The sequence below is a fragment of the Strix uralensis genome, chromosome 3 (genome assembly GCF_047716275.1).
Source record: "Strix uralensis isolate ZFMK-TIS-50842 chromosome 3, bStrUra1, whole genome shotgun sequence".
NCBI lineage: Eukaryota > Metazoa > Chordata > Aves > Strigiformes > Strigidae > Strix > Strix uralensis.
In genome coordinates, this window is record NC_133974.1 from 77,783,610 (window position 1) to 77,806,679 (window position 23,070).

At 36.5% G+C, this 23,070-nt stretch overlaps 1 protein-coding gene across 5 annotated transcripts in view; it reads left to right on the forward strand.

Moving 5' to 3' along the window:
* PACRG (parkin coregulated) overlaps positions 1-23,070 on the forward strand; it is a 253,642-nt gene that overhangs the window by 41,189 nt on the left and 189,383 nt on the right. For all 5 annotated transcript variants that reach the window (XM_074862989.1, XM_074862991.1, XM_074862994.1 and 2 more), the window contains exon 3: positions 20,535-20,669. In XM_074862989.1, the coding sequence (XP_074719090.1) occupies positions 20,535-20,669 (135 nt within the window). The remainder of the gene's footprint in view (positions 1-20,534; positions 20,670-23,070) is intronic.

The window sequence follows — 23,070 nt, forward strand, 5'->3', positions numbered from 1 at the left end:
ATTAGTTTCGTCCTTGTGTTATTACCAGATGAAGGTATTTTTGATTGATAAATATAAAGCAAATGGTGACTGATTACATAAACTTGAGATTTTAGTCCCTCATTTTTTTGAGGGATAAAGGAAATAATTCATAGCAAATAATTCACTCAATGAGTTCAAATAAATTTACCTTCTGCTGTTCCAAAAGTGTTTGTAAGAATATCTGAATTATCTCAATCTTATTTATTGTACTGATTTGTTGTGTAAATATTTTCAGTAACTTGGCAATGAATTTTTAATGTGAATATTTAGTTTTATACTAAAACACAGTTTCAATTAGGTGAGCCTTCTAAAGAGTTTCTTCAATCTGTTTTACTCAATGTAGTAACCACCTAGCGGAAGACCTTAATTTGATAAAGAAAATACAATGCAGAGTAGAAACACTGTACTCAAGACTTCAGAGAGGAATTTAAGACTATGACTGTTTCATACTGAACAATAAAATGTGAAATGACAAGTACTTAGGCATATAAAATGCAAAATGTAATATTTGATCAGCTGAATATTTTCATTCTTTTCAATAATCACATAAATTCACCAAGAGATCTGTTGTTAGTCAGCTTGTAGAAAATAATCTTTCATTGGACTAGAGTTCTTTTTCACAGAAAGAAAGTGTCCTGGAAATGTAAATGTTGTCCATATACCTTCTTACTAGAAACCATTGCCATATAAGTTTCTAGAGAATTCAAGATGAAAATAAGGATAGAAATTTTGAGATAAATGTTTGTAATCAATAAAATTAAAAATCAGCAGCGGGTAAATGTATTCTTTACAGCAAGAACAGCATTAAATTAAAATTCTTATTTAAAAACTTTATTGAATAAATTATGAAATTTCAGAATTCCTATCAAAGTTTTAATTTCTTATGCATCTGTCTACATCTGAGGAAATGTATTTGGTGATAGGAAAGACAGTTATGAAGTGTTCTGCTTATTTCCTTTAGATTTTCCATCCTTCTGAAAAAATTGCCTCAGCTAGTGGGGAAAACTTTCATTTAGTGGCACCCAATTTAGTTGGTCCTGAATTAAGACAATTTTTTTTTAAAGCAAAATCACTGTTTATTTTTGAAATACGATTCATCTATACTCAAATTATACAGACGTACATTTTTACCTTAAAAATACTGTATATTCTGAAGAAAAATAAATGTGTGATCTGCCCTTAGCTTTTTCCTGATAGTAGAAGAAAACATTGATACTGGATTAGTCATTTATGTGTAGCCCATCTGAGTTTTTCTTCTGATCTTGTCAGTCTTAAAAGAACTATGGATTTTATTGGGGCTGGTGATGCACATGTAGCTTTATTAACTATTTGAGAAGCTACAGAATATTGAATCCCTTTAATAACAAACACTTTATATTTCCTTGTCTCAGCAAATTTCCTAGATTGATACATTCTGTTTGATTGCTACAATTCTACTTCACTGTTTATATGGTTCTAAGGCAATACTGTTTGCAAGACCTTGAAATAAACTCCTAAATGCACTATAAATATATCCTTTTTCTTTTTTAGTTTAATCATATGATTTCCTTCTGTGCTATGATTAGCTGCAGTACTTACTTTATTCTGACTTCCATGAATGTTATTATTAGTTGCTCTCAGTTTACAGTTGAACTGTCAAATACTGTATTACTGAAAATTAATTCCTTCATAAAATGTTAGTAGGTCTGATAACTAAATAATAGTTACTGCTCACCTGTCTTCCACATCTTTACTTCACAATTACCCAACTATCTTTTCTTTGTGAGATGGTGCAACTGATATATATCAAACTAAATTGTCTGCAATTGTTCTCAATTTCTGATTAACTTTGAAACTGCAGTTTCTATTACAGAAGCATGAAGGATGGCTTCTGTTTTGATTTTGCCAGTTATACCAATTCATCCAATAAAAGATATTCACCCTATCTGCAAACCTTACTGCTAGAATCTGTGTACACCTCAAGTCTATATACGTTGCTTGTATGTGTCAGAGAAAATAGAGCTGATAAAAAAATTAAATAATTGTAATAGGTTAGAAACTAAGTAATTTACTACAAATCTAAGTATCTTTACAACCATTATTAATTGCATAACATTCCATTTCTTCAGTTTGATTTTTTGAAATCTGCATCATAATGAGTCATTAAACTTTGAAAATGATCAGGAATGAAGGGATGGGAAGGTTTTATATGGCTGAGTAGTTCATCTTTGGCAACAATAAATTTTTTTTGTTGATCCTCAGTTAAGCAAAGAATTCATGGTTGTGCTTACCTTGTGGTAAACTGAGTGAGTTCAAGAAAAGATGGATAAAGCCTAACATTTTACTGCTAGTTTCCAGTTGTCACTTTGCTGTGGTTTCAGCTATACTTTTTACTCTTCACTGGGTTTACCTCTTCTTTAGGATTAGGGGAAACTAGATAAAGTCTTTTTCTGAGATCAGAGAGGTTGCAGCAGCAAGATGGTGTAACTGATGATTTCTCTGAAGGACACCAATCTGCTGGATGTGAAGCTGAGCCACCTTCCCCCATGGCTGGCAGCAAGAGACTTCAGCCTCTGTTTGCATGGGGCCCTGTGCAGGTGTTATGATAGGTACTATTCAAAAATTACATCAGTAGGAGAATGGGGCCTTGGTGGTATCACTATGGAACTTGCTGGCAAATTTGTTATCAGCATCCATCTGGAGTTATGATCACTTGAATCATGACCAACACAGCATGAACTTCAGAAAGTGAAAAGTACAGCCATTGAATAGACTTGGCTGCTGGAACAGTTACCCTGCTGAAGATACCAGAACTACTCATGTTAAAACATGTCCTGCTATTCTGATCATAATAAATTCTGTGCAGTTTCCACTTAAATTTGTTTTTGGTTGGAAACGGGCTTTTTAGGCATGGCAATCTGTGAATGTGAGGAGAGGGAGTTGCCCTTTATATGAGAGAAGCTGGAGTGTGTGGAGGTCTGCCTTGTAACAAATGATGAGCTAGCTGAGAGTTTATGTGTTAGGATTAGAGGGAGGACAAACAGGGTGACATTGTTGTGGGTATCTACTACAGACCGCCTAACCAGGTGGAAGAAGATGAGGCCTTCTTTAGACACCTGGAAGAAGCCTCACATTTGCAGGCCCTGATACTCATGGGGGACCTGGTTGATGTCACTTGTGTCACTCTTGATAATCTTTGATAAATCAAACCAGAAGCTGTAATAGAAACTGCAGTTTCAAAATTAAACAGAATTAGAGAACAATTGCTGACAATTTAGTTTGATATATATCAGTTGCACCATGGCAATCTTGGCTGGTTCCTTGGGGCTTGAAGAAAGTGAGTGTCACTCCTGTCTTCAAGAAGGGCAAGAAGGAGGATCCAGAGAACTACAGGCTATTCAGCCTAACATTGATGTCTAGGAAGGTGGTGGAGCAAATCCTCCTGGAAACTATTTCCAAATATATGCAAGACAAGAAAGTGATTGGGAGTAGTCAGCATGGATTTATAAAGGGGAACTCATGCATAACCAACATGATAGCCTTCTACAATGAGGTGACTGGCTCGGAGGATGAAGGGAGAGCAGTGGATGTTGTTTATTTTGACTTTAGTGAGCGTTTTGATGTTGTTCTTCATCACATGCTCATGGAACTGAGGTATGGAATGGATAAGTGGGCAGTGAGGTGGATTGAAAACTGGCTGGACTGCTGGGCTTGAAAGGTTGTGATCAGTGGCACAAAGTCCAGCTAGAGGCCAGTCACTAGTGGTGTACCCCAGGGATACTGGACTACAGTATAAGGGTTGATGGGACAGAGTGCACTCTGAGCAAGTCTGTGATGATACAAAATGAGGAGCTGCTGGTACACCAGGTGGTTGTGCTGCCAGTCAGAATGACCGTGACAGGTTGAAGAAATGGGCCAAAAGGATTATTCTGAAGTTCAACAATGGGAAGTGCAAAATCTTGTCCTGGGGAGAAATAATCCCATGCAGCAGTACAGTCTGGGGGACTACTGGCTAGAAAGAAGCATTGAGAAAAGGGCCTGGGGGTCAAGCTGGACAACAAGTTGTACATAAGCCAGCGTTATGTCCTTGGGGCAAAGAAGGCCAGGAGCTTCCTGGGCTGCATCAGGAAGAGCATCACCAGCAGGCAGGGAAGGGGATCCTTCTCCTCTGCTCAGCCTTGGTAGGGCACATCTGAAGTGCTGTGTCCAGGTCTGGGCTCCCCTGTAAAAGAGAGATGGACATACAGGAGTCCAGTGAAGGGCTACAAAGATTACTATGGAATTGGAGCATGTGACATACAAGGACTGAGAGACCTGTGACTGTTCAGCCTGGAGAAGAATAGGATCAGGGGGATCTTATGAGTGTGTTAAAAGTCTGGGATGGGCGATGGGATAAAGGGGATGGAGACAGGCTCCTTCCCAGTGGTCCCCAGTGACAGGACAAGAGGCAATGAGCATAAACTGAAACACAAGAAATTCCATTTAAACATAACAAAAATACTTTTTTGTTAGTGAGGATGATTGAATACTGGCATAGGTTGCCCAAAAAGGTGGTGGAGTCTCCATCCTTGAGGATATTTAAAACCCGACTGGACACAGCCCTGCTCTGAGCAGGAGGATTGGACTTCCAACATCAGCTTCTCTGTGATTGTCATATCTGCAATTTCTCCTACCCACCAAAGTGGAGAAAACAGCTATGAAAATTAAAATAAATTTTACCATGTAGAGAATCATGCTCAGATCACCAATTATCTTCCAGTGTCCATGTGAGGTTACTGAAAACTGGCTGCTCTGACAGAAAAAATGGCATATAGGTAGCCTATGACAGCTGACTGTACAATATTGTTCAGAATAGCCAGATGCCTTGCTGTCCACATCCTAGTGTCTGTTTTTATATCCAGCATTGAAGATGGACATTGAAAGATGATTTGTTTAAATGACCACCAACAAAATTGCTGTGGATATTGAAAAAAAAGTTGTCATAAAGATTCTGAACTGAGGAGAAACATCACATCTATTGGAACCCTGTTTTTAACTAGGTTATGTTAACTGTGTTTCTTTTTGTTCTTGTGTGAAGAGTCTGCCACATCACAGCAGTATTATGTGTTGTGATGCTGAATATTGAAATTTTTACTGGAATTTTGTTTTCCTTAGGTATTGGTTGAATTATTTAAAAATATTGTGGTTTATGAGAAAACAGTAGAATTGATATTACTCTGATTGGCATGGTCTTCAAAGTATGATATCTCTGTCTTGAAGTTCAAACTGGTAATTTGAAAATTCTCTTCACTAAGAGATGCTGGTCTCAGAGGCCGCAAGGACATACAAAATTATAGTAGACATAAGTACCTGGGTTAGAAGATGAAGTCCCAAATGAGTAATTGAAGCAACTGGCAGTCCAGATATGTCTCAGGAAGTAAGTCTGAATTTTCTGGCAAAAAGTAAAGTTGAATAATAAAACACTTAAACCTCTTAGAAAGGCTTAATAAACAAGGACTGACCCTAGTAGCATGGTAAATACATGCTGTTGCATCTGAATTACAGCTTAGGTCACCTGCATTTTCCATCAGTGGTTGCACTGAGATTTAATAGCAAGGCCTCAAGGGCAAGGTTACCAGACTAAACACCCTATGCAATTTCTGTGAGCTACAGAAGCATACTGTGTATGTGAAACTAAGAATTTATGATTCATCTAATTAAAGTCTTAACAGTCTGATAAAATTATTATCAGTCTAGGTAAGAAGATACTTACACTTAGAGTCACATTATCCAATTATTACTGCTTATGCCCGATAATGAAACTATTAAAAATGATACACACAAGCGTTTTAGTACCTATGCCTTACACTGATGCAGTGCTCGCCCTTCTGTTACGTGTCTGGGTCCTGAAGTCAATGGTGCTATTACTCCTCAAAAGAAAAGGTTATGGCAAGTCACCAGCATCACAGCTTTTTGATAGGAGGAATGTGATGTTTATGTTGATGATTTCTTCCCCCTCACAAGGGGGTCCCCCTTAGGTCTATGTGGCACCACATTTATACATTTGCTAACAGAGCTGGTTTTTGCTTCATTGGTCTGCATTTCCGCATTATATCCAAATTTACTATAAATTATATGTTTTGCACATGTTGTATACTTGTTTGTGTCTGGTTGGAGGTGGGGGAGCTGTTACAATCCTGGTTTTATTCAGCAGCCTTTAAGCTGTGGCTTTCTGATAATCTAAATAATGTTTTACTAGCATAACCTAGTTGAACATATATGCTTGTTCTGAGGACATTAATAGTTTACAAATATGACAGTGCCCTAGAAGTCATTATATATAAACATGTACAGAATCAGATACAATGTCCTGGTAACAGCTTGTCACCAGTATCTACTAGTTATGTCAATATCACTGATACATTATCAGAGTTATTTTACAAGACAGTGCCTGTCATAAGCTGTAACCTATACTGCTTGTCCCTGCTCAAGAATAAAGACAACAAACATGGTTTAACAACTCTGCAATATTATTAAGCTGTTTGGGAAATTACCTACCAAAAAACCTCCCAACCTTCCTAAATTGGGAGATACATTTTGAAAAGTGACTTTCTGATCTGAACTAAAACATTAATATAGATGCACCCAATGAGTTAACAGTGGCAATAGTTATGAAATGTCTGAATCAGTAAAACACAAGTTCTGTATTTAATTTCCTGTTGTTATCCGTGAAGAAGGTGACAAGATTACCTTTACAACACCCTCCTGATAAACCCACATATCAGTTTGCTTTGGGGTCTTCAACAATCCACTGTCATGTTTTAAAGGTTCCAGTACACTGAAATACTCTAGACATTAGGACTTTTCACTCTTGTCTTCAGAGGAAGTCCCTATGCCATATTTAGAGTTGAATTGTGTAGATGATTGACTTAGTTACTGCACTAACTGCCTCTTCAGATAGCAAACTGCATAAGACCCTGTAAAATTAGAGTCACCTGCAGTCACCATTGCAAGCTTCACCAGAACTTAAGTTACTCTGATGGCATTCTTGCAAAATGTCTCTATCTCTGAGATCTGCAGAGTTTCACCCTGAAATTTTATTCATATTTTATCAAGCATTGCCAAAACCTCCAAGTATTAATTTGGATTTGAAAGACCTACCCTCATCACTGTATACAGCAAGGAATTCTAGAACCGTCCTTCAACTAAATAGTGTCTCATGGGGAGCAATTGAAACTTGACATGTAGGAAAGCAGAACAAAAAGTTTTATATTACTTGTAACTGCTGTTCTTCAAAGTGTGTCAACTATATGTGTTATTCACAGCCCCTTTCTGTCAAATCTGATAGAATCTTCAAATTTGAGGTTTGAGAAGAATTAAAAAGAAAAAAGCACATGCTGCATCATTGATGGATATGCATTTAAAAAAGAGCCAGAGGTCACTGCAGACAAACTGCAAAGACAAAAAATTGTCTGAATTTCACTGCTCAGTCTTATAAACATACATAGAAAATCACGACAAAGAAAATTGGTTACAGGAAAATAACTTCTTCATTCATTACCTAACCTCCTCTGCTCGTGGTCTGTTTATTCATATAAATTGCCATTAGTGCTAGTAATTTGGCTCAATACCCTTGGTTTGATATCTTGTGTTGACAGAAGAAAACAAAGCATTGATCCAAAGGGGTTATTCTGACATGATTAGGTACCACAATTCAGACAAATATGTTGTTAGGCTAGTTTCTAGTCTAGATATTTTTAGCATACACTTTTGTTTCCCCTTACTCCATATGGATAGCTGCTGAAAGACTCAATCTATAAAGTTTTCTAGGAGGATTATGAATGTCGTGATGCTGGAGTACAGGAAATTTAACATATATGGTGTAGTATGGAATATAGAATTATTGAACCATGCAGGTTGGAAGGGATGTCAGGAGGTCCCTGTTTCAACGTTCTGCTTAAAACAGAATCAGCTATGAAATTAGACCACGTTGCCAGGGCCTTTACCTAGTCAGGTCTTGAAAATCTCAAAGGATGGAATCTGCACAACTTCTCTCAAGGCAACCTCATGGAAACTGTCTTGTTTCAGTTTATGTCTCATCCTCCTCTCATGATACACCACCATGAAGAAGAAATCTGGTTTGGACAAAAGAGGCAGTTAAATGGAGTGATATAAGGACCACAAAAAGATGAGCATAGTGGTACTAGCAAAAGCCAATTTACCAAAAGCCTTTCTTGAAAAGGTTCAATCACAGCACAGATCCAACAAAATAATACCAGCAGGTATTGCCAGAGACAAGAATAAGTGCAATGACTTTTAAGGGCATTAGAAGAATTGAAACAAATTGAGAGAATAAAAACCTTACATGATGAGTTTGGCTCGTTTATTTAGGGGAGGCATGGACCTCTAAACAGTTAACTAGATAAAGAAAGAAGCATGAAGTATACGGATATAAATTTTAACAGATAGAGTCAGAACCCCTGCTATGAAGAGAATGTACATATAGCTTTAAGAATGCTGATTCTCCTCAGATTTTAAAATTCTCCTAAAAGCCTTTGAACAGCCCACTGAGTCAACTGAGAACCCCACTCAGATATGCAAAAAGGTTTTCATATATGCTTTCTGGTACACCATTTTTTGAAAGCTAGTTAAACTACTGGTAAATGTGGTGACACATCAACTACCCTAAGTCTATTCTCTGTATTGTCACTGGCAGTTTAATATTTGTATAAGGTGTACTTTGCAACAGTCACAGATGGTCAAGTGGTAAACAGCTGACTCTGAGTGCTTGTTGAAAGGCTCTTTGACAGTGGCATCAGTTAATGTGACAGTGATTTCTACTGATATTGATAAAAATGTTCATAGTAGTATAAGAAGGTGCTTTCATTCATATAAAAAAACTCAGAAAAATATCACATCATATTAATTTTACTCTGAATTGTGGCTATAAGGATATATTAATTTCAGTGGAAATCATCAAATGCTTATAGTCAGGCATGTTATTTTGAATTATGCAAAAGCAGAAATGCTTTCTTTCCAACATAGTATATTATTCATAAAGTCATTTGAGTAAAAAAAAGTAACATATGTAAGGATTGTTTTTTGGAGAATCTTAAAAATTCATCCTGTTATTGACAAATACTGTTTCTTTCAAATTTATTTCAAAAAATACAAGATTTCACAATTTGTTGCTGCAGTCAGAACAAACATACATATAACATTTTTCTCTCATCATGAGTTAAAGGCCTTCTTCACTTCTGTGGCATAAGATCTGAAAAAGTAAAGTATGAAACTGTCTTCTGAGTTTTGCTCATCAGGAAAGGTTGGCGGTTCACTTAATAAGTGCAGCCTACTAACCCCTGTATGGAGAGTAAGCTGAGACCTACACTCCATTTAATGGTCAAACTTATATCAGAAATGTAGTGGCTTGAACTTGAACCTTAAATAATTTGAAAAGGAAATAAAATACACTTTGGGGCAGTTGGATTTATTTGTATTCTTATATTGGTTGAAATAGCATCTTTTGGTTTTATTTTAAAAATCATCAGGTTTCATAAAAGTTTTCCTATTTCTATGAATAGTGTTTGATATATTATCATATCTGAATTTCGTGGTTATAGCACACCAGAAATTATTTCCTACAGGTGAGATTTTCTATCTGTTTAAGACAGACAAGAAAAGTTCCTAAATAAGCAACTACTAGATGCTTTATAAATATTTCAACAGTAATTCTCAAACTGAACAACAGTGGGTGAAGTTAACTTTATCAAGTGATGCAAAAGAAGATGGCAATTAAAAACATTTCAGTTCCTTCATGTTTAGAAAGAGGTAAAATTGGGGGGGAGGGGGAGGGATAGTTTTACATCTATCTGTTAGTGTCATTTCACTTTCAGATCCATCCTAATTTTTTTGGTTTTGGTATTCGAGTCACACATGAAGTTGGAAAGAAAATGGAACTGCTTTGGCTGTTTAGATACAAGCTCAGGTTACCTTTGTTGTGTTTAATAAATAAGTACTTGATAAAGTGAATAAAATATGTAGTAGCTTTTAAAGCAGTTTCTTAATCTATTTCAGGGGCTTCTGATTTCACAACTCTTTAAAATAGATACTGGCTTCTCCCAGTGATTCAGTATTCAGTTCTACCACTTGGTTCTTCAGACTTGAAATGTAGTAGGTGGGCAAACATATACAGGACTGTAGGACATATGGGGTCTGGTCATAGAATTGTGCTGTTTACTCAGGATGGGGCAAATGAGGATAGGTAATGGGGGTAATGAGGAATCCGCTGGTCCTCTCCTTTCCTCTTTGGCTGTTGCTTTTAGTGTTCCTATTCCATTTCTTCAGATGCAGGCCATAGAATGAGATTTTGTGCATTTTTTTAATTGTTGGAGGATGATAAGTACCCTGTGGTAACTGCTGTGCTAGCTGAAGCCTCTAGCCGTAAGAAGTTTCCAGGTGCATTCTGTAGAGAGCTGAAGCATGACTTCATGAAAGGTGATAGCTAACTCATCACAACCCCATTTGGTTTTCTGGATTTTTATAAGGTTGGTAAGTAATTCTAGTTCAGTTCTAAAATGGAAAAATAGTGACAAAATGTTGTTTCACCATGACCATGGATGGAGTCTATCACAATCAGAATTAGAATGCAGTGATTTTACCTCTTTGGCCTGATGTTTAATTTTTAAACAATGTTCTGTCATGACCCAAGCAAGTTTCTTGCTAGCTCGCAGGTCAATCCAGCCTTTCAGAGTCTATGTCTTCAGATAAATGATTCACCTGGATTGTCACAGGGTTAATAAACCAGTGATTCAAAAGCTGACTGACGCAATGGGGCCCTGTTCTCTTTTGTGGAAAACCTAGATATTTTCAGACACCGTTCCTAATTGGAGCAAAGAGAAATTTCTATATTTTTAACTTTTCCATGATATGAAGATGTTTACTTGCACAGTTCTAATAAGAGTTAGTTTTTCACCAAAATAAATTAATTTTTAAATAATTTGAAAGAATTTTTTATTACACTTTTGGAATTAAGCTTTCCAATGGAGCATAGTAGCCCTACTCAAGATGTCAGCATTAGAAAACATACTTACCAAAACACATAATGCAGCTTATTTACCACCTCCTAGGTGTAGAATAACTGCTAAGGGAAAAAAATTAACCTCCTATCAATCAGATTTGGTTCTATGTCAGCTTAAGTTAATTTAATTCTAGCTACTATGGGCATGCCCTTGTGGTGGCATTCCAATGATTTCAGTACATTCTCCAGCAAAAAACCTATTTTAACAAAATAATGTGAATAGTTTCCTGGCAGATCAGATCATTGAAATGGCTCAGTGCACATTCGTGTAAGAGAAGAAATAGTATAGATCCAAGTGGAAGGGAGGGCAGGACTTTGGCAATTTAGAATAACAAGCAGGATCACTATACTATAGCCTTATTCTTATTCTCTTCCCTAGATATTCTCTAACAATATTAAGTTAGGATGTTAGGTGTATTCCAGCATGGAGCTTCATACACATGTGTGTGATGGAAGGGCAAAATAGGCTGAGAATAAGTGTCCTAATATTTTACAGTTTTACCAACTGTTCTTTACATTGAAATACACACAGGCCACAATAATCTATAGGAACATTATAAAGAACTAAAGATTATAGAAATCAGAAAAATTGTAATTGAATTATATTACTAAAAAAAATGGAAGCCACATGTTTCATTTTGTTTCCTAGCCAACAACATTCTTATAACTTGCAGTATGTAGATTTGGCATCCAAAAATACATATGCTGCCATAAAGAATGTTGTGGTTACTACTACATCAGGAAGCAGTGCAGGCCAATAGGAGAGCATCACCAAAGGAAAAGAGCTGATGCTGAGGGTACAATGTTTTACATGTTTCAGGGATTTTCTTCATACAGACTGACTGTTGTCTGAAAGAACACTAGTTCATTCACATAGAAACTGCTTAATGATGTGAACCGTAATTTGGTGTCACTTCAGAAGCACACTTGTGATCCCAGCTGAAAAATGAATGCAAATATACTCACAGTGAATTTATATTTTTCTAAACATTAGACTGCAGATGGAAGAATTTCCACAATCAGGAAAAATTCAGAAAGCTCCCAGATTTAGTGGATTTGATACACCAGAAAGCCTTGTGAAACTAATAAAGCAAGAAAGAAAAGACTATATTAATCTGTAGACTGGAGGAAGGAGAGAAATATATTAGCAGGTGTCACTCTTCTCCCTTTGCATTAAAGAAAATTGCTTGGCAAGCGTCAGGATAGAAATCTAAATGATATGAAATAGTTACACTATACTCCAGCAGAGAATAAGAGATGGAGGACCTTCTGAGAACAAAGTGCTGTAGAGCAGTTTGTAACATAGGCACATCTGGCTTATCGAAACAGCTTATCTTTTCCCCAATCAAAAATAACATTTCTGAGGTGATGAAACAGAGTAATTCTGCATGCAGTTTATGACTGACTTTCAGTAGTGTCTCAAGGCAGTAATGAGATACAATATCTTTGTACAAAATCATATGTCTGATTTTTCTTTCAAGTTCTGGTGCTTTAGAAGCATTTGTAATGTTTGCTGACCTTCTATCAGTAGTTTCATTTGGGGGTCTTAAAATTGATTTATCTCATTTTGACTTTTGAAGCTATGAGATGGGCTTTGATCTGTTGTCCAGATTTGTGCAGTAGCCCCAGAAGCAGCTTTTAAGCATTAGATGTGGCATCATTTAAAGCCTATCGAGAGTGGCACATGTGAAGAAAGATCTCCCTGTTTCTTTTTGGATATAAAAAGCTTTTGTCTGATACATGTTGATGGATCATCTTCGTTTGATATTGAATGCTTGTGATATTGATATTAAATAAAAGGAATTAATGTGGAACTCAAGAGTACCTATTGGGACATCTTACTGTGCCTCTCCTGTCATTTGATGTTTCTCATTCAATTTTCAGTATGTCTGCATAGCAAAATCAAAACATAATCATAGAATGTATTAACCACCTATGTTAGTTTAATCAAATTAGGATCAGTAAATGAAGACAGAGCCGTACAGACTTTGTTGCTTATTGCCAGTCAGAGCAGACACTCTTGGGGATGCCCAGTGCAGATTCTGTTTGTTAACACTTGCTAAGATTTGTGTTTCCAAGTCTTTACTACTACTATTATTTATGTTTATTAGAAAATACATGGATATGTAACCGATTTCATGCTATTGTTCTGTTGTGTTGGTAGGTAACTGCCAAAATCTTGATTTTTTTTCATACATGATTGCTGGGCTTGTCTTGATGATGGGCTTGCCTGTGTTACAAGTATAGAAACACTTAAGGTACTTACATGCATACTAACTCCAGAACCACAAACTGGGGATCATGGCTTTTGCACCTAGGCTTGCTCTCCGGGCATGAGTTGTAGCTAGACAGTGTTGTGCCAATGCCTGGCCAGCCAAGTTGAGCTCTATCACACTATATGGATGAGGACTTTGCAGTTGACGGTTCTAGTAAAGCTTTGTATGTCAACATGGCACAGAATAGTGCTAGGTATATTACTTGGCCTTTATTCCTGCTAGCTTGAGTATTTCTTTACCACACGGTGTGATTTTTTGACTTATTTAATATATCTTGCATTTTACTTGAGGTTTACATTAGGATTTGGCAGCATCTTCTGGCTCCAGTAAACAAGGAAATGAATAGTCATCTTTCCTGTGAGGAAATAAGTGGGTTGCCAGTTGGACTATGCTGCGTTAGCCAAGTAGAGTGTTAGTTTAACAGCAGTACAAGAGGAGGATGAGACAAAGACCCTGTGTGTGGTTATACATACATTTACTTGATGCCATCACCTTTACGTCTCCCTGAGACAATAGCATGCATTAGTAGACTCCATTCTATGGATACAGTGCAATTTTATACAAATACATTTTTCAGTTTGCATACAAAGAAATAGGATTTATAATTTTATTTCTGAAAATTTCACTCTTCAAGATGATAATGTGGTATTATATTTTCAAGGAAGACTGCATTTTTTAGGCAAGATAGTTGAGTGGTCGTATAACTTTTGATCCCTATAGCTTTAAAAAGAAATTTTATTAAATATTTTTGTGAGGAGAAAGCAATAAATGATCTGGTTAAATTCCAGTCTTCCTGTAAGGAAGTTGGCAGACAAAAAATGGAAATGTTTTCATTCTTCCCAATTGTCATCTAAATGCATTAAACTGGAATAATCAAATAAAGATATGTCTTTAACCATTAAATTTGATTACAATATCACTGTTTTTTCTTTTTTAATATATGAATCATTATATAGCAACTGTAGGATCTTAGTCCATTCTACTTCTAGGAAGTAAAAGCATTGGTCTCTTAATATCCTGAATCCCTACAACTTAATATGTGATCACATCTTTTATTTTCCGCATAGCACTTGAACAATTATTGACTTTTGATTTGAATAAAATGACCTATATCTGCACAGGCAGATGAGAAACTGCATGTCCAATTAGTTCTTGGTGTTCAATATAAATTCAGCACCACTCCTTGAAGAATCAGTCACCTATTTCTTCCTGTCCCACTCCATGCTTCTCCCTCCCTTGTGCCAGCTTAAGTGTTCACTCATCTTTGCAGTAAACCACCTTAAGGATCTAATACTTCACAAATCAATCTAACAAAAAAAACCCCAACCAACAACACCAAAAAACGAAACAAAACCATGTCTTTGTTCCTGATCTGGTCCTCTGAATACCTACACAAAAGCTTCTGTCATTAATGGAGGGTAGTACCTTGTGGTAGCATGCAGGCACATGAGGTGGGAAAGACCACTTATCTCCATGTTAATGTTAATTTTTGTCTGGCTTAAACTGATCATGTAACTAGTGTTAGTTTTCATGAAAATCACCAGTTGTCCTATACAGGTATGTGTTTAGGTCCCTGAGTATGCATACAGTTTGACACTCAATTAAGAAATTTGAAAAATTCAGAACTCAAATAATTAATCACTGTTTAAACCTGACTTCAAATAATTTTTCTTAGTCATTTTCCTAATGTGCCATCATTGAAAAGTCTAAGAATGCAACCTGATACAATGGTTTTAAATGTCCACGAGTCAATGAAAGAAATATGGTCTTTCTCCTTTTTTTTTTTTTTTGGTTAATGGCTTGTATCTTTTATTTTGTCACATAGTTCAATGGCATAGAATTACAATAAATTAGTTTTGCAATTATCAAACTCTTCAACTTCTCTTTGGCATTTAACGAACCTCAGAAGCTGTTTATTGCTTCATATACTTTGCCATCATGAATATTAGCCTTTAATTAACTGGAGCTCTAATCTCAATCTTTCTAGCTATGTTGCAATGAAGTATTTTTGTTAGGTTGAACAAGATAGTATTTGTTACTGTTTTTCCAATAAATGGAATACTCTAAGAATGACCTTTTTAGGCAATAATTATAACAATATAAAATGTAAGAAGACAAAGCTTATTATCACAAGGAAAAGCATTGTATGGTTTCTTTTTGTATATTTTGCTTAGCAACATAAAATCTCAGAGAAGCCTCAGCTGAGAGAGACCTCTGGAGATCATCTGGTCCAGCATTCTGTTGAAAGCTGGGTCTTAGATTTGTTTTTTCAGGTCCCTGCCAAGCCAAATCTTAAATATTTTCAGGGAGATTCCACTACATCTCTGGTCAACCTATCCCAGTACTTAATTTTTTCTGACAGTGTAGAACTCTTTTCTGTATCCAGACACAATTTCCCTTGAAGCAGTTTGCATCTGTTGCCTCTTGTCCTGTGCATCCTTCTGAAGAGAATACCTCCATCTTCTCTATAACTATCTATTAGGGATTAGAAGACTGTGATTAGCTCCTCCCGTGAGTCTTCTCTTCTCTAGGCTGAACTCATCCAGTTTCTTGAACCTTCCATCAAGATCTCCAGAACCCTAATGATCTTCATGGTCCTCTGCTAGTCTTTCTCCCTTTTTTCCAGTTTTTGTCATGAACTGGGAGAACCAGACGTGGACACAATATTCCAGGTGTGTCCTAACAAATGTCAATAGAGTGGATCTCCTTGATCTGCTAACTATACCCTTACCGATGCAACCCAGGGCTCATTCTGCCTTCATTGCTTCCAAGGCACTGCTTGTTCAAGTCTAGTGCTGTCCATGAGAATCCCCAGGTTCTTTTCAGCAAAGCTACACCCTAACTAGTCAGATCCCACCCAACTTGTACTGCTGTTTGGGATTATTCTGTATCATGTGCAAGACATTACATTTATACAATTCTTGTTGGCTCAGTCCAGTTTGAGAAGGCCTCTCTGCATGGTGGCTATTCCTTCTGGTGTATAGTACCTCTCCTCCCAGTTTGGTGTGATCCACAAACTAGGTAAGCAAGCATTCAATTCTGTCATCCACATCCTTTATAAAGGTTGTGACCAGCTGCCCATGAACCAGTAAAAACATATTAGTCTTACCCTAGAAGTTTAAGCCATAACATTTCTGTAAGATTTTGAAAAGCATAGTTTATGTAAGCAGCTTGGTAAATCAGATTATTTTAGCTGTCACCAGGATCAGTAGGTATTATCCCTCTGATTTCTACATTCTGAAATTATGGACCAGATGTGTCTTCAGAAACTGTCACACTACAGCAAGGAAGGTCCTAATGAGTTGTACATGAATAAATGCTAAATCTGCATGAGGAAAAGAGCTATTATGAATGGTCATTCAGCTGTTAGGAAAGACTGTTCAACAGCTTTCTATTGTGAGAAACATCTTCTGTATGAAAAGCAAAATGTTGACTGTTTCTTGGAGAACTTGTCTGGCCTAAAGACTTTGAGACAGCTTCTCACTGCGGATACTCTGTTACAGAATTTAATTGTTGCTCTTTTTTGACATTTTATAACAATTAAGTATAGGAAAATAAATATATAAACCAAAATAGATCAGGAATTATAAAAATGAAAAAGCAAATTATACACATGTACTTTTCCTCAGGCAGACTGTTGAAGATGCATGGCTGGAATGACCCAAAGAGAGGTCTGCATTAGAGAACAGTGTTCAGAATACTGAATAGGATTAATAGTGATGGTCTCCCTAGTCATAAATATAGGAAGGAAAGGAAACTATTTGCAAAAGGTAAACAGTATTAGCTCAATGCAGTCACTCTAGCAAATGTCCCATAATCTACTTTTATCAGATGCAAACAAAAGGAACAAGTTGCCTCCATATAATAAACTTAAAGCAAAGCAACGGTACTCTTCAGTCATGCAACGTACCATTTCTTCAATGCAGGAACAGTTCCACTCTTCCTGATCATTGATATTTGTTCTAGTCAGATCCTAGGCTCATTCCTGAATAGATTGTTTCATCACTTTGGAGTCAGTTGCTCTTCCTGGTATTTAAAAGGTCTCTATGCCTATTAGAGACCAAACTGACAAGAAAAACATCTTTAAGACAAAGGGAAGAACAATAGCTCTCCCTCTAGACTATTTTCAAGTATTTGGTATTCTGCTACTTCTCTGGCTTTACACACTAGTTTGCTAGTTATACAGTACAAGCAGTATGAGATGTATAAGGTGGGTAAGAAATTCTATATTGAACTGGAGACAATGATGACATGTAGTGTTGAAATAAGATATATGATAATAGATGAAAGTTCTTAATGGAACTTCTTAAGAAGTGGTTTTAGGGCTAACCTTATTTAATATTTTCATTAGTGACCTTGACCAAAAAAATAGGATTGTATAATGAAATTTATAGTTGATATAATGTTTGGAGTTGTTATTAAAACAGATGAAAATCATGGTGTCACACAGATGGAAGTGGAAGCCCTTGAGAACTGGTGTAATAGAAATGGAATTAAATATAATAGTACAAAGTACAAGATAATACACTTAAAATTAATTACAAGAAATTCTGTTATTAACATAGAGCTCATCAACTGGAAAAGATAGTTGCCGTGGCAGTTAATCAAAGGATAACTATGAGATGCCAGCGTGATGTGGCCATGACAGACTAAATGTAATGCTCGGACGAAGTGTATTGCATGAAAAAGGATAATACTCATTGTATTTCTGATCACTGATAATGTGTATTTAGTAAACCTGAATGCATTTTCTTTAATCAGCTTTTTGAGTCACAGCTTAAATGTACAGAAACTTTTAGGATTTCCGACACCGACTTTTGGCAAGGAGTTCCAAAATCCATTACTTGCTGCATGAATACATAACCACTTTTGTTTGTTCCAAACTTGTCATTTACTAGATTTTTTTGATGCCCTGTACTTTTACTGAAGGAGACAGTGGAAAATCTGTTCTTGTTCATCCTCTCCACAAAGACATGATTTTATAGATCTTTATTTTATTCCTCCTTAGTCATCATTTTTCCAGTTTATTCTTTTCTTCTGAAAGCTATTCCATACCTCAGTATCCTCTGAACCTTTTAATTCTACCATATCTTTTTTTGAGGTGGCAGATCAGAGTAGCCATACTATTTAAGATGTTATTTCTAACCACTGAAGTAAGGGTAATGCACAACAGACTGGATTTGATATCCAAGATCCTTTTAGTCCTAGTTTCTTTGTTCCTGAATAAAGAATATGAAGAAGTCAAATTAACACAAACATATTTTCTAGAAAATTTGTAAAGGTGCAGTAGAAAAAGTTTCATAGCAAATTTACTAACATGAGTTGGGAAGAAGAAAATATTTGGTTTCAGATAAGATGCAGTTTGGGATTGCCTTAGCTACCCCTATGATTGTCTGCAAGAAATAATTAAGATTATATCTCATGAAATCAAGACAACACATTCTTTATCAATAATATAAGTTAAAATTTAATAGAACAGTGACTTCTAATATTGTACAGAAAATACTATTTTAAAGGATGTGTGAAGGTCTTGCATGTGGCAAATACACAGAAAGAATATAGATGCTTTTCCAGTGGCCTCAAATGAGCAGTGACTCATAGACTTGCCTGAAATACAAAAAAAAAAAAATTAAAGACAAGTGAATGTACTTATACTAGTGGCACAGAACAAATTGTTCCTCTGCAGAACAATAAGTGTAGATTTTTTAACATTGGTTAGAAATGCTTTTCTTGGAGTATTGCTCTCAACTGCTGCAGATCTGTTTACTAAGCAAAGTTACAGCTATGCATATCAAATCTATTTTTACTGGTCATGGTCTGTCAGTGACAGCAATATGCAACAATAGGTCAGAGTTTAGTAGCCCTAGTTGAAGTAATTTGTAGTAAAGTACAGTGTAGGCATATCACTAAGAGGACCCCTCTACCTCAGCCAGTGGAAAATTATGTCAAAATACTTTGGAGGAAAAAAGTGCCAAGACAGATTTAGATCTGTAGTTAGCACAGTTAAATTGCAGAATAGCACAAATGAAACAAAGGATATTACGTGTTTGCATATGTTCACTGGAAGACTGAATGTCCGTACTGCTAGAAACTAACATAAGGGTCACTGAAGGCAGAGACAAATTACAAAATGCTGGGTATGATTTATGATCCTTGAAGCTCTCACTTTTTTTTGAAAATGACACTTTCTATGTTATAAAAGGTAGCAAGTCATAAAGGCATTTTTGACAAAATTGATACACAGAGAGTTGTAGGAAGTTCCTATCCCAGATGTATGGCTATAAAAACAAAAAAAAAGGCAAGACTTCTCAGGGAAGAATCAGTTGTCAAGGACATTTAAGATTAGTTTAGCTGTCTTAATCTCTTTTAGCATTTGAGATTAGCTTTGCTAATTAGCTTAAACAATAGATTTCTTATAAGTACTTGAAATTCTATTCTCTTAGTGCCAATTGTTGGTTGCTGTTACTACTATGTTTGGCTGAGAAAAAAGTTCCAGCATGAGCATTTTGGAATTGGACTGTCATTCAGGCTCTCAAGCTCCACAATATGCTAACCAGCAGTAACTCAGATAAGGAACTAAGTGGAGCTAAATCAAATTTCTTCACAGGCAGAGAGGAGAAGTCTGAGAGAAGACTTTCCTTCATTTCTTCCAGTTCTTCAGCCAGCAATACTGAAGGGCTGGAAGTCATATGAAAGCCAGATCCATGAGGAAGAGATATGGTAAAGGAGATTAGGTAATGGCCAGGGAAAGACAATGGAAGATGAGGACAGTTATATTAGATGGAAATCAAGTCAAATGACTTATAGAAAGAAGCAAACAGAAAAAGGAGAAACGCTTAATTTTCCAACAACTTCTACTACATAATGTCAGTATGTTCTTGGTGTTTTATTCTTGCTTAAAAATGCTGCGGTAATGGAGATAGCTACTTTGAAGTATAAGCAGTTTTTATAGGACAATCTAAAACTGGTAACAAAAAAAGCAGTTAACAAAACCTGTAGATCATTGCCAAAGTATACTTTCAAAGAAGTGAAGTACAACATGTAACGAAAAAAGCGAACTATAATTTGGGAGATGATTGTTATTCTCCTTTTGTCTCTATTTTGAGCCATATAAATTAGGCTTTTTCTATAAATATATTACCACTGAACTATGGTGTTTTTTTTGTTTTGTTCGTTTTTTTTTTTTTTTTTTTTTTTTTAAGGTAAGAGGGCCCCCACTTGCAGGAGCATTTAAAGAAAGACCAACAAAGCCCACAGCATTTCGCAAGTTTTATGAGCGAGGAGACTTCCCTATTGCCCTTGAGCATGATACTAAAGGAAACAAAATCGCCTGGAAGGTAAGTCATGGCACAGCTGTGACAGCCAGCTGAGCTTATTGAAGTGACATCTCTCATTGTCAAAGTTAGCTTGTAAGTAAATAATCTGAAATAATTTCTTAGCAAATGGAAGATGGTGGGGAAGCCATTAGAGAAAGGCCCCTGAGTCAGCTGTCTACCTTGGCTAACAATTAAATTATATGTTGCAAAAAGGAAGATGACAGAGTTGCTTTGCCTTAGAGAATTGTCTCCTGCCCAATTCATCTCTATTTTTATGAGGACCTGGCAATGCAGCCTGTTTCAGGCAGTCCATCAAATGATGGAAGTGGCTGGATACACTGAGCAGCAGCCATTTATCTCCCCCAAATTTCACCTTCCTGCAGGACACTTCCAAATAGAAGCTTTAATTACCTAAATGGATAGGTCAAGATTGCCTGCTCCCTGAAAATGCAGAGCAGAATACAAACGAAGGCAGATTCTCATTCCACAGCTGTACTCTCAGTCTACAGCATATGTCAGACAGCGTAATCGCTGTCATACGTGCCTCTGTTACAGACTGACCTCCGCTGCTGAAACCATTACAGCTCCGACATTTCTCTGACAAAAGGTTAATTGGCTTCAAAATAAATGTATTGCCTAATGACTCCATTCTAATGCGGCTGTGTTTCTCTCTAAAAGGCTTGGTGATGTTATTTGTAAAACTTGCCAATCTTCTAAGTAACTACCGCAGACTTTTAAATTTAATTTGAAAAATGAATGCTGATCTTTAACCTGCTCCTACTATTTAATTATTTCGGTTATCATGAAGTACTTTATTTTTTTTGTGTTATTTATTGAACTAGAATAAGATTTTGCTGGAAGCAGTGTTACTTACAGAAAATGAACATGATATGAATGAGCAAAATATGTCAGTTTTGTAGAATATTTTAAATTGTTCATGTCAAGAACATTATATCAATTTTAAATGTATAGATATGTTAATTCAACACAAAAAGGAGGGATTTTGCAATTTTATAGCTGATTCTACTCGTAATGAAGCCAACAGGATTAGACCTATTGTGTGGTAAGTGGTACTATATAATTTGTTAGTAACTAGAGTTTAAGGTAGATTTTTTGCTTACTGAAGTATAGAAGAGAGATTTGTGTTACTATTTTGTTGTCCATAGCAGTGCTGAATCAGCACAAGAAACAATTAATAGTTCTTGCAGCAAAGGGAATCTTTATCCAACAAGACTTTACTCATGATCAGAATGAGATTCCAGTGCAACTGGTGTTTAGGCAGCCCTACAAATGCCCTTTCTGGACTAAAACTTGCAGGCTTACAGCACAAGTCTGCACTCTAATCTTTCATCACCAGGTAGGACCCAAAGGCGATTTGCAAGCAACTGCAAAAAATCTTCAGGCATTATGACTCCTAATTTCTCAAAATCAGACCGATACAGACAATTTACCTCATTTTAATTGCTATTTGATGCATATATTTCTATTATAAGGATTAGCATTCCACTAGATGATGTTAGTGACTGCTTAGTTGACCTAGGACACAAGAAAATGGAACGGAGCTGCATCAAGGGAAGTTCAGATGGGACATTAGGAAAAGGTGGTTCACTGAGAGGATGGTCGTTCACTACAACAGGCTCCCCAGGAAAGTGGTCACAGCACCAAGCCTGTCAGAGTTCAAGGAATGTCTGGATGACACTGTTAGTCATATGATCTAGTTTTAGACAGTCCTGCGAGGAGCAGGGATTTGGACACAGTGATCCTTATGTGTCCCTTCCAACCTGAGGTATTCTATGATTCTATGACTTCTTGCTAGCTTGCTATCTACAAGCCTTCCAAACACAGCTGAATGTCTAGAGTGTTTGCTCCCTGTATCTGACAGCTTGAATTGTTTGAACACGTACTATCATCTTAGACAGTCACAACAGCAGAGTCTCTAGTCAAAGATCCAGCACATACTTTTCTTAACACAATTTGCAGTTGTACAGACCTAATGTCTCCCTAGTGTCCACCTACCACAGTAAAACAGTGACATGTAGCTAATGCGATGTAGGGCTGAGATCATGCAACCGTTGCTTTTGCTATTGCTGTTAATCCTTTCTTTCGAAACAAATTATCAGTACATCAGCATGCATGCAAGAAGGCAGCATAGTAGTGGACTATTCCACTCTTAACATTAGCATATGGCAGGCTCCAACCTGCTTTCCCTTATTCCATGCCACTTGATTTAGTCACAAATCAGTCCAGGCTGAGTTCTGTGGCAGGCACTCAAGAAAACAATACTGAAGTAGTAGAGTTACTTGAGGCTGTTGTTTAATTTGGCATGCAACCGTCATTGATTATCGTGCTGTTTAAGTAGATGAAGCAGGCAAATAGGAGTTTTCTAGTTCAAACTGTACATTAGATAGCTTCTAAAGTCTTC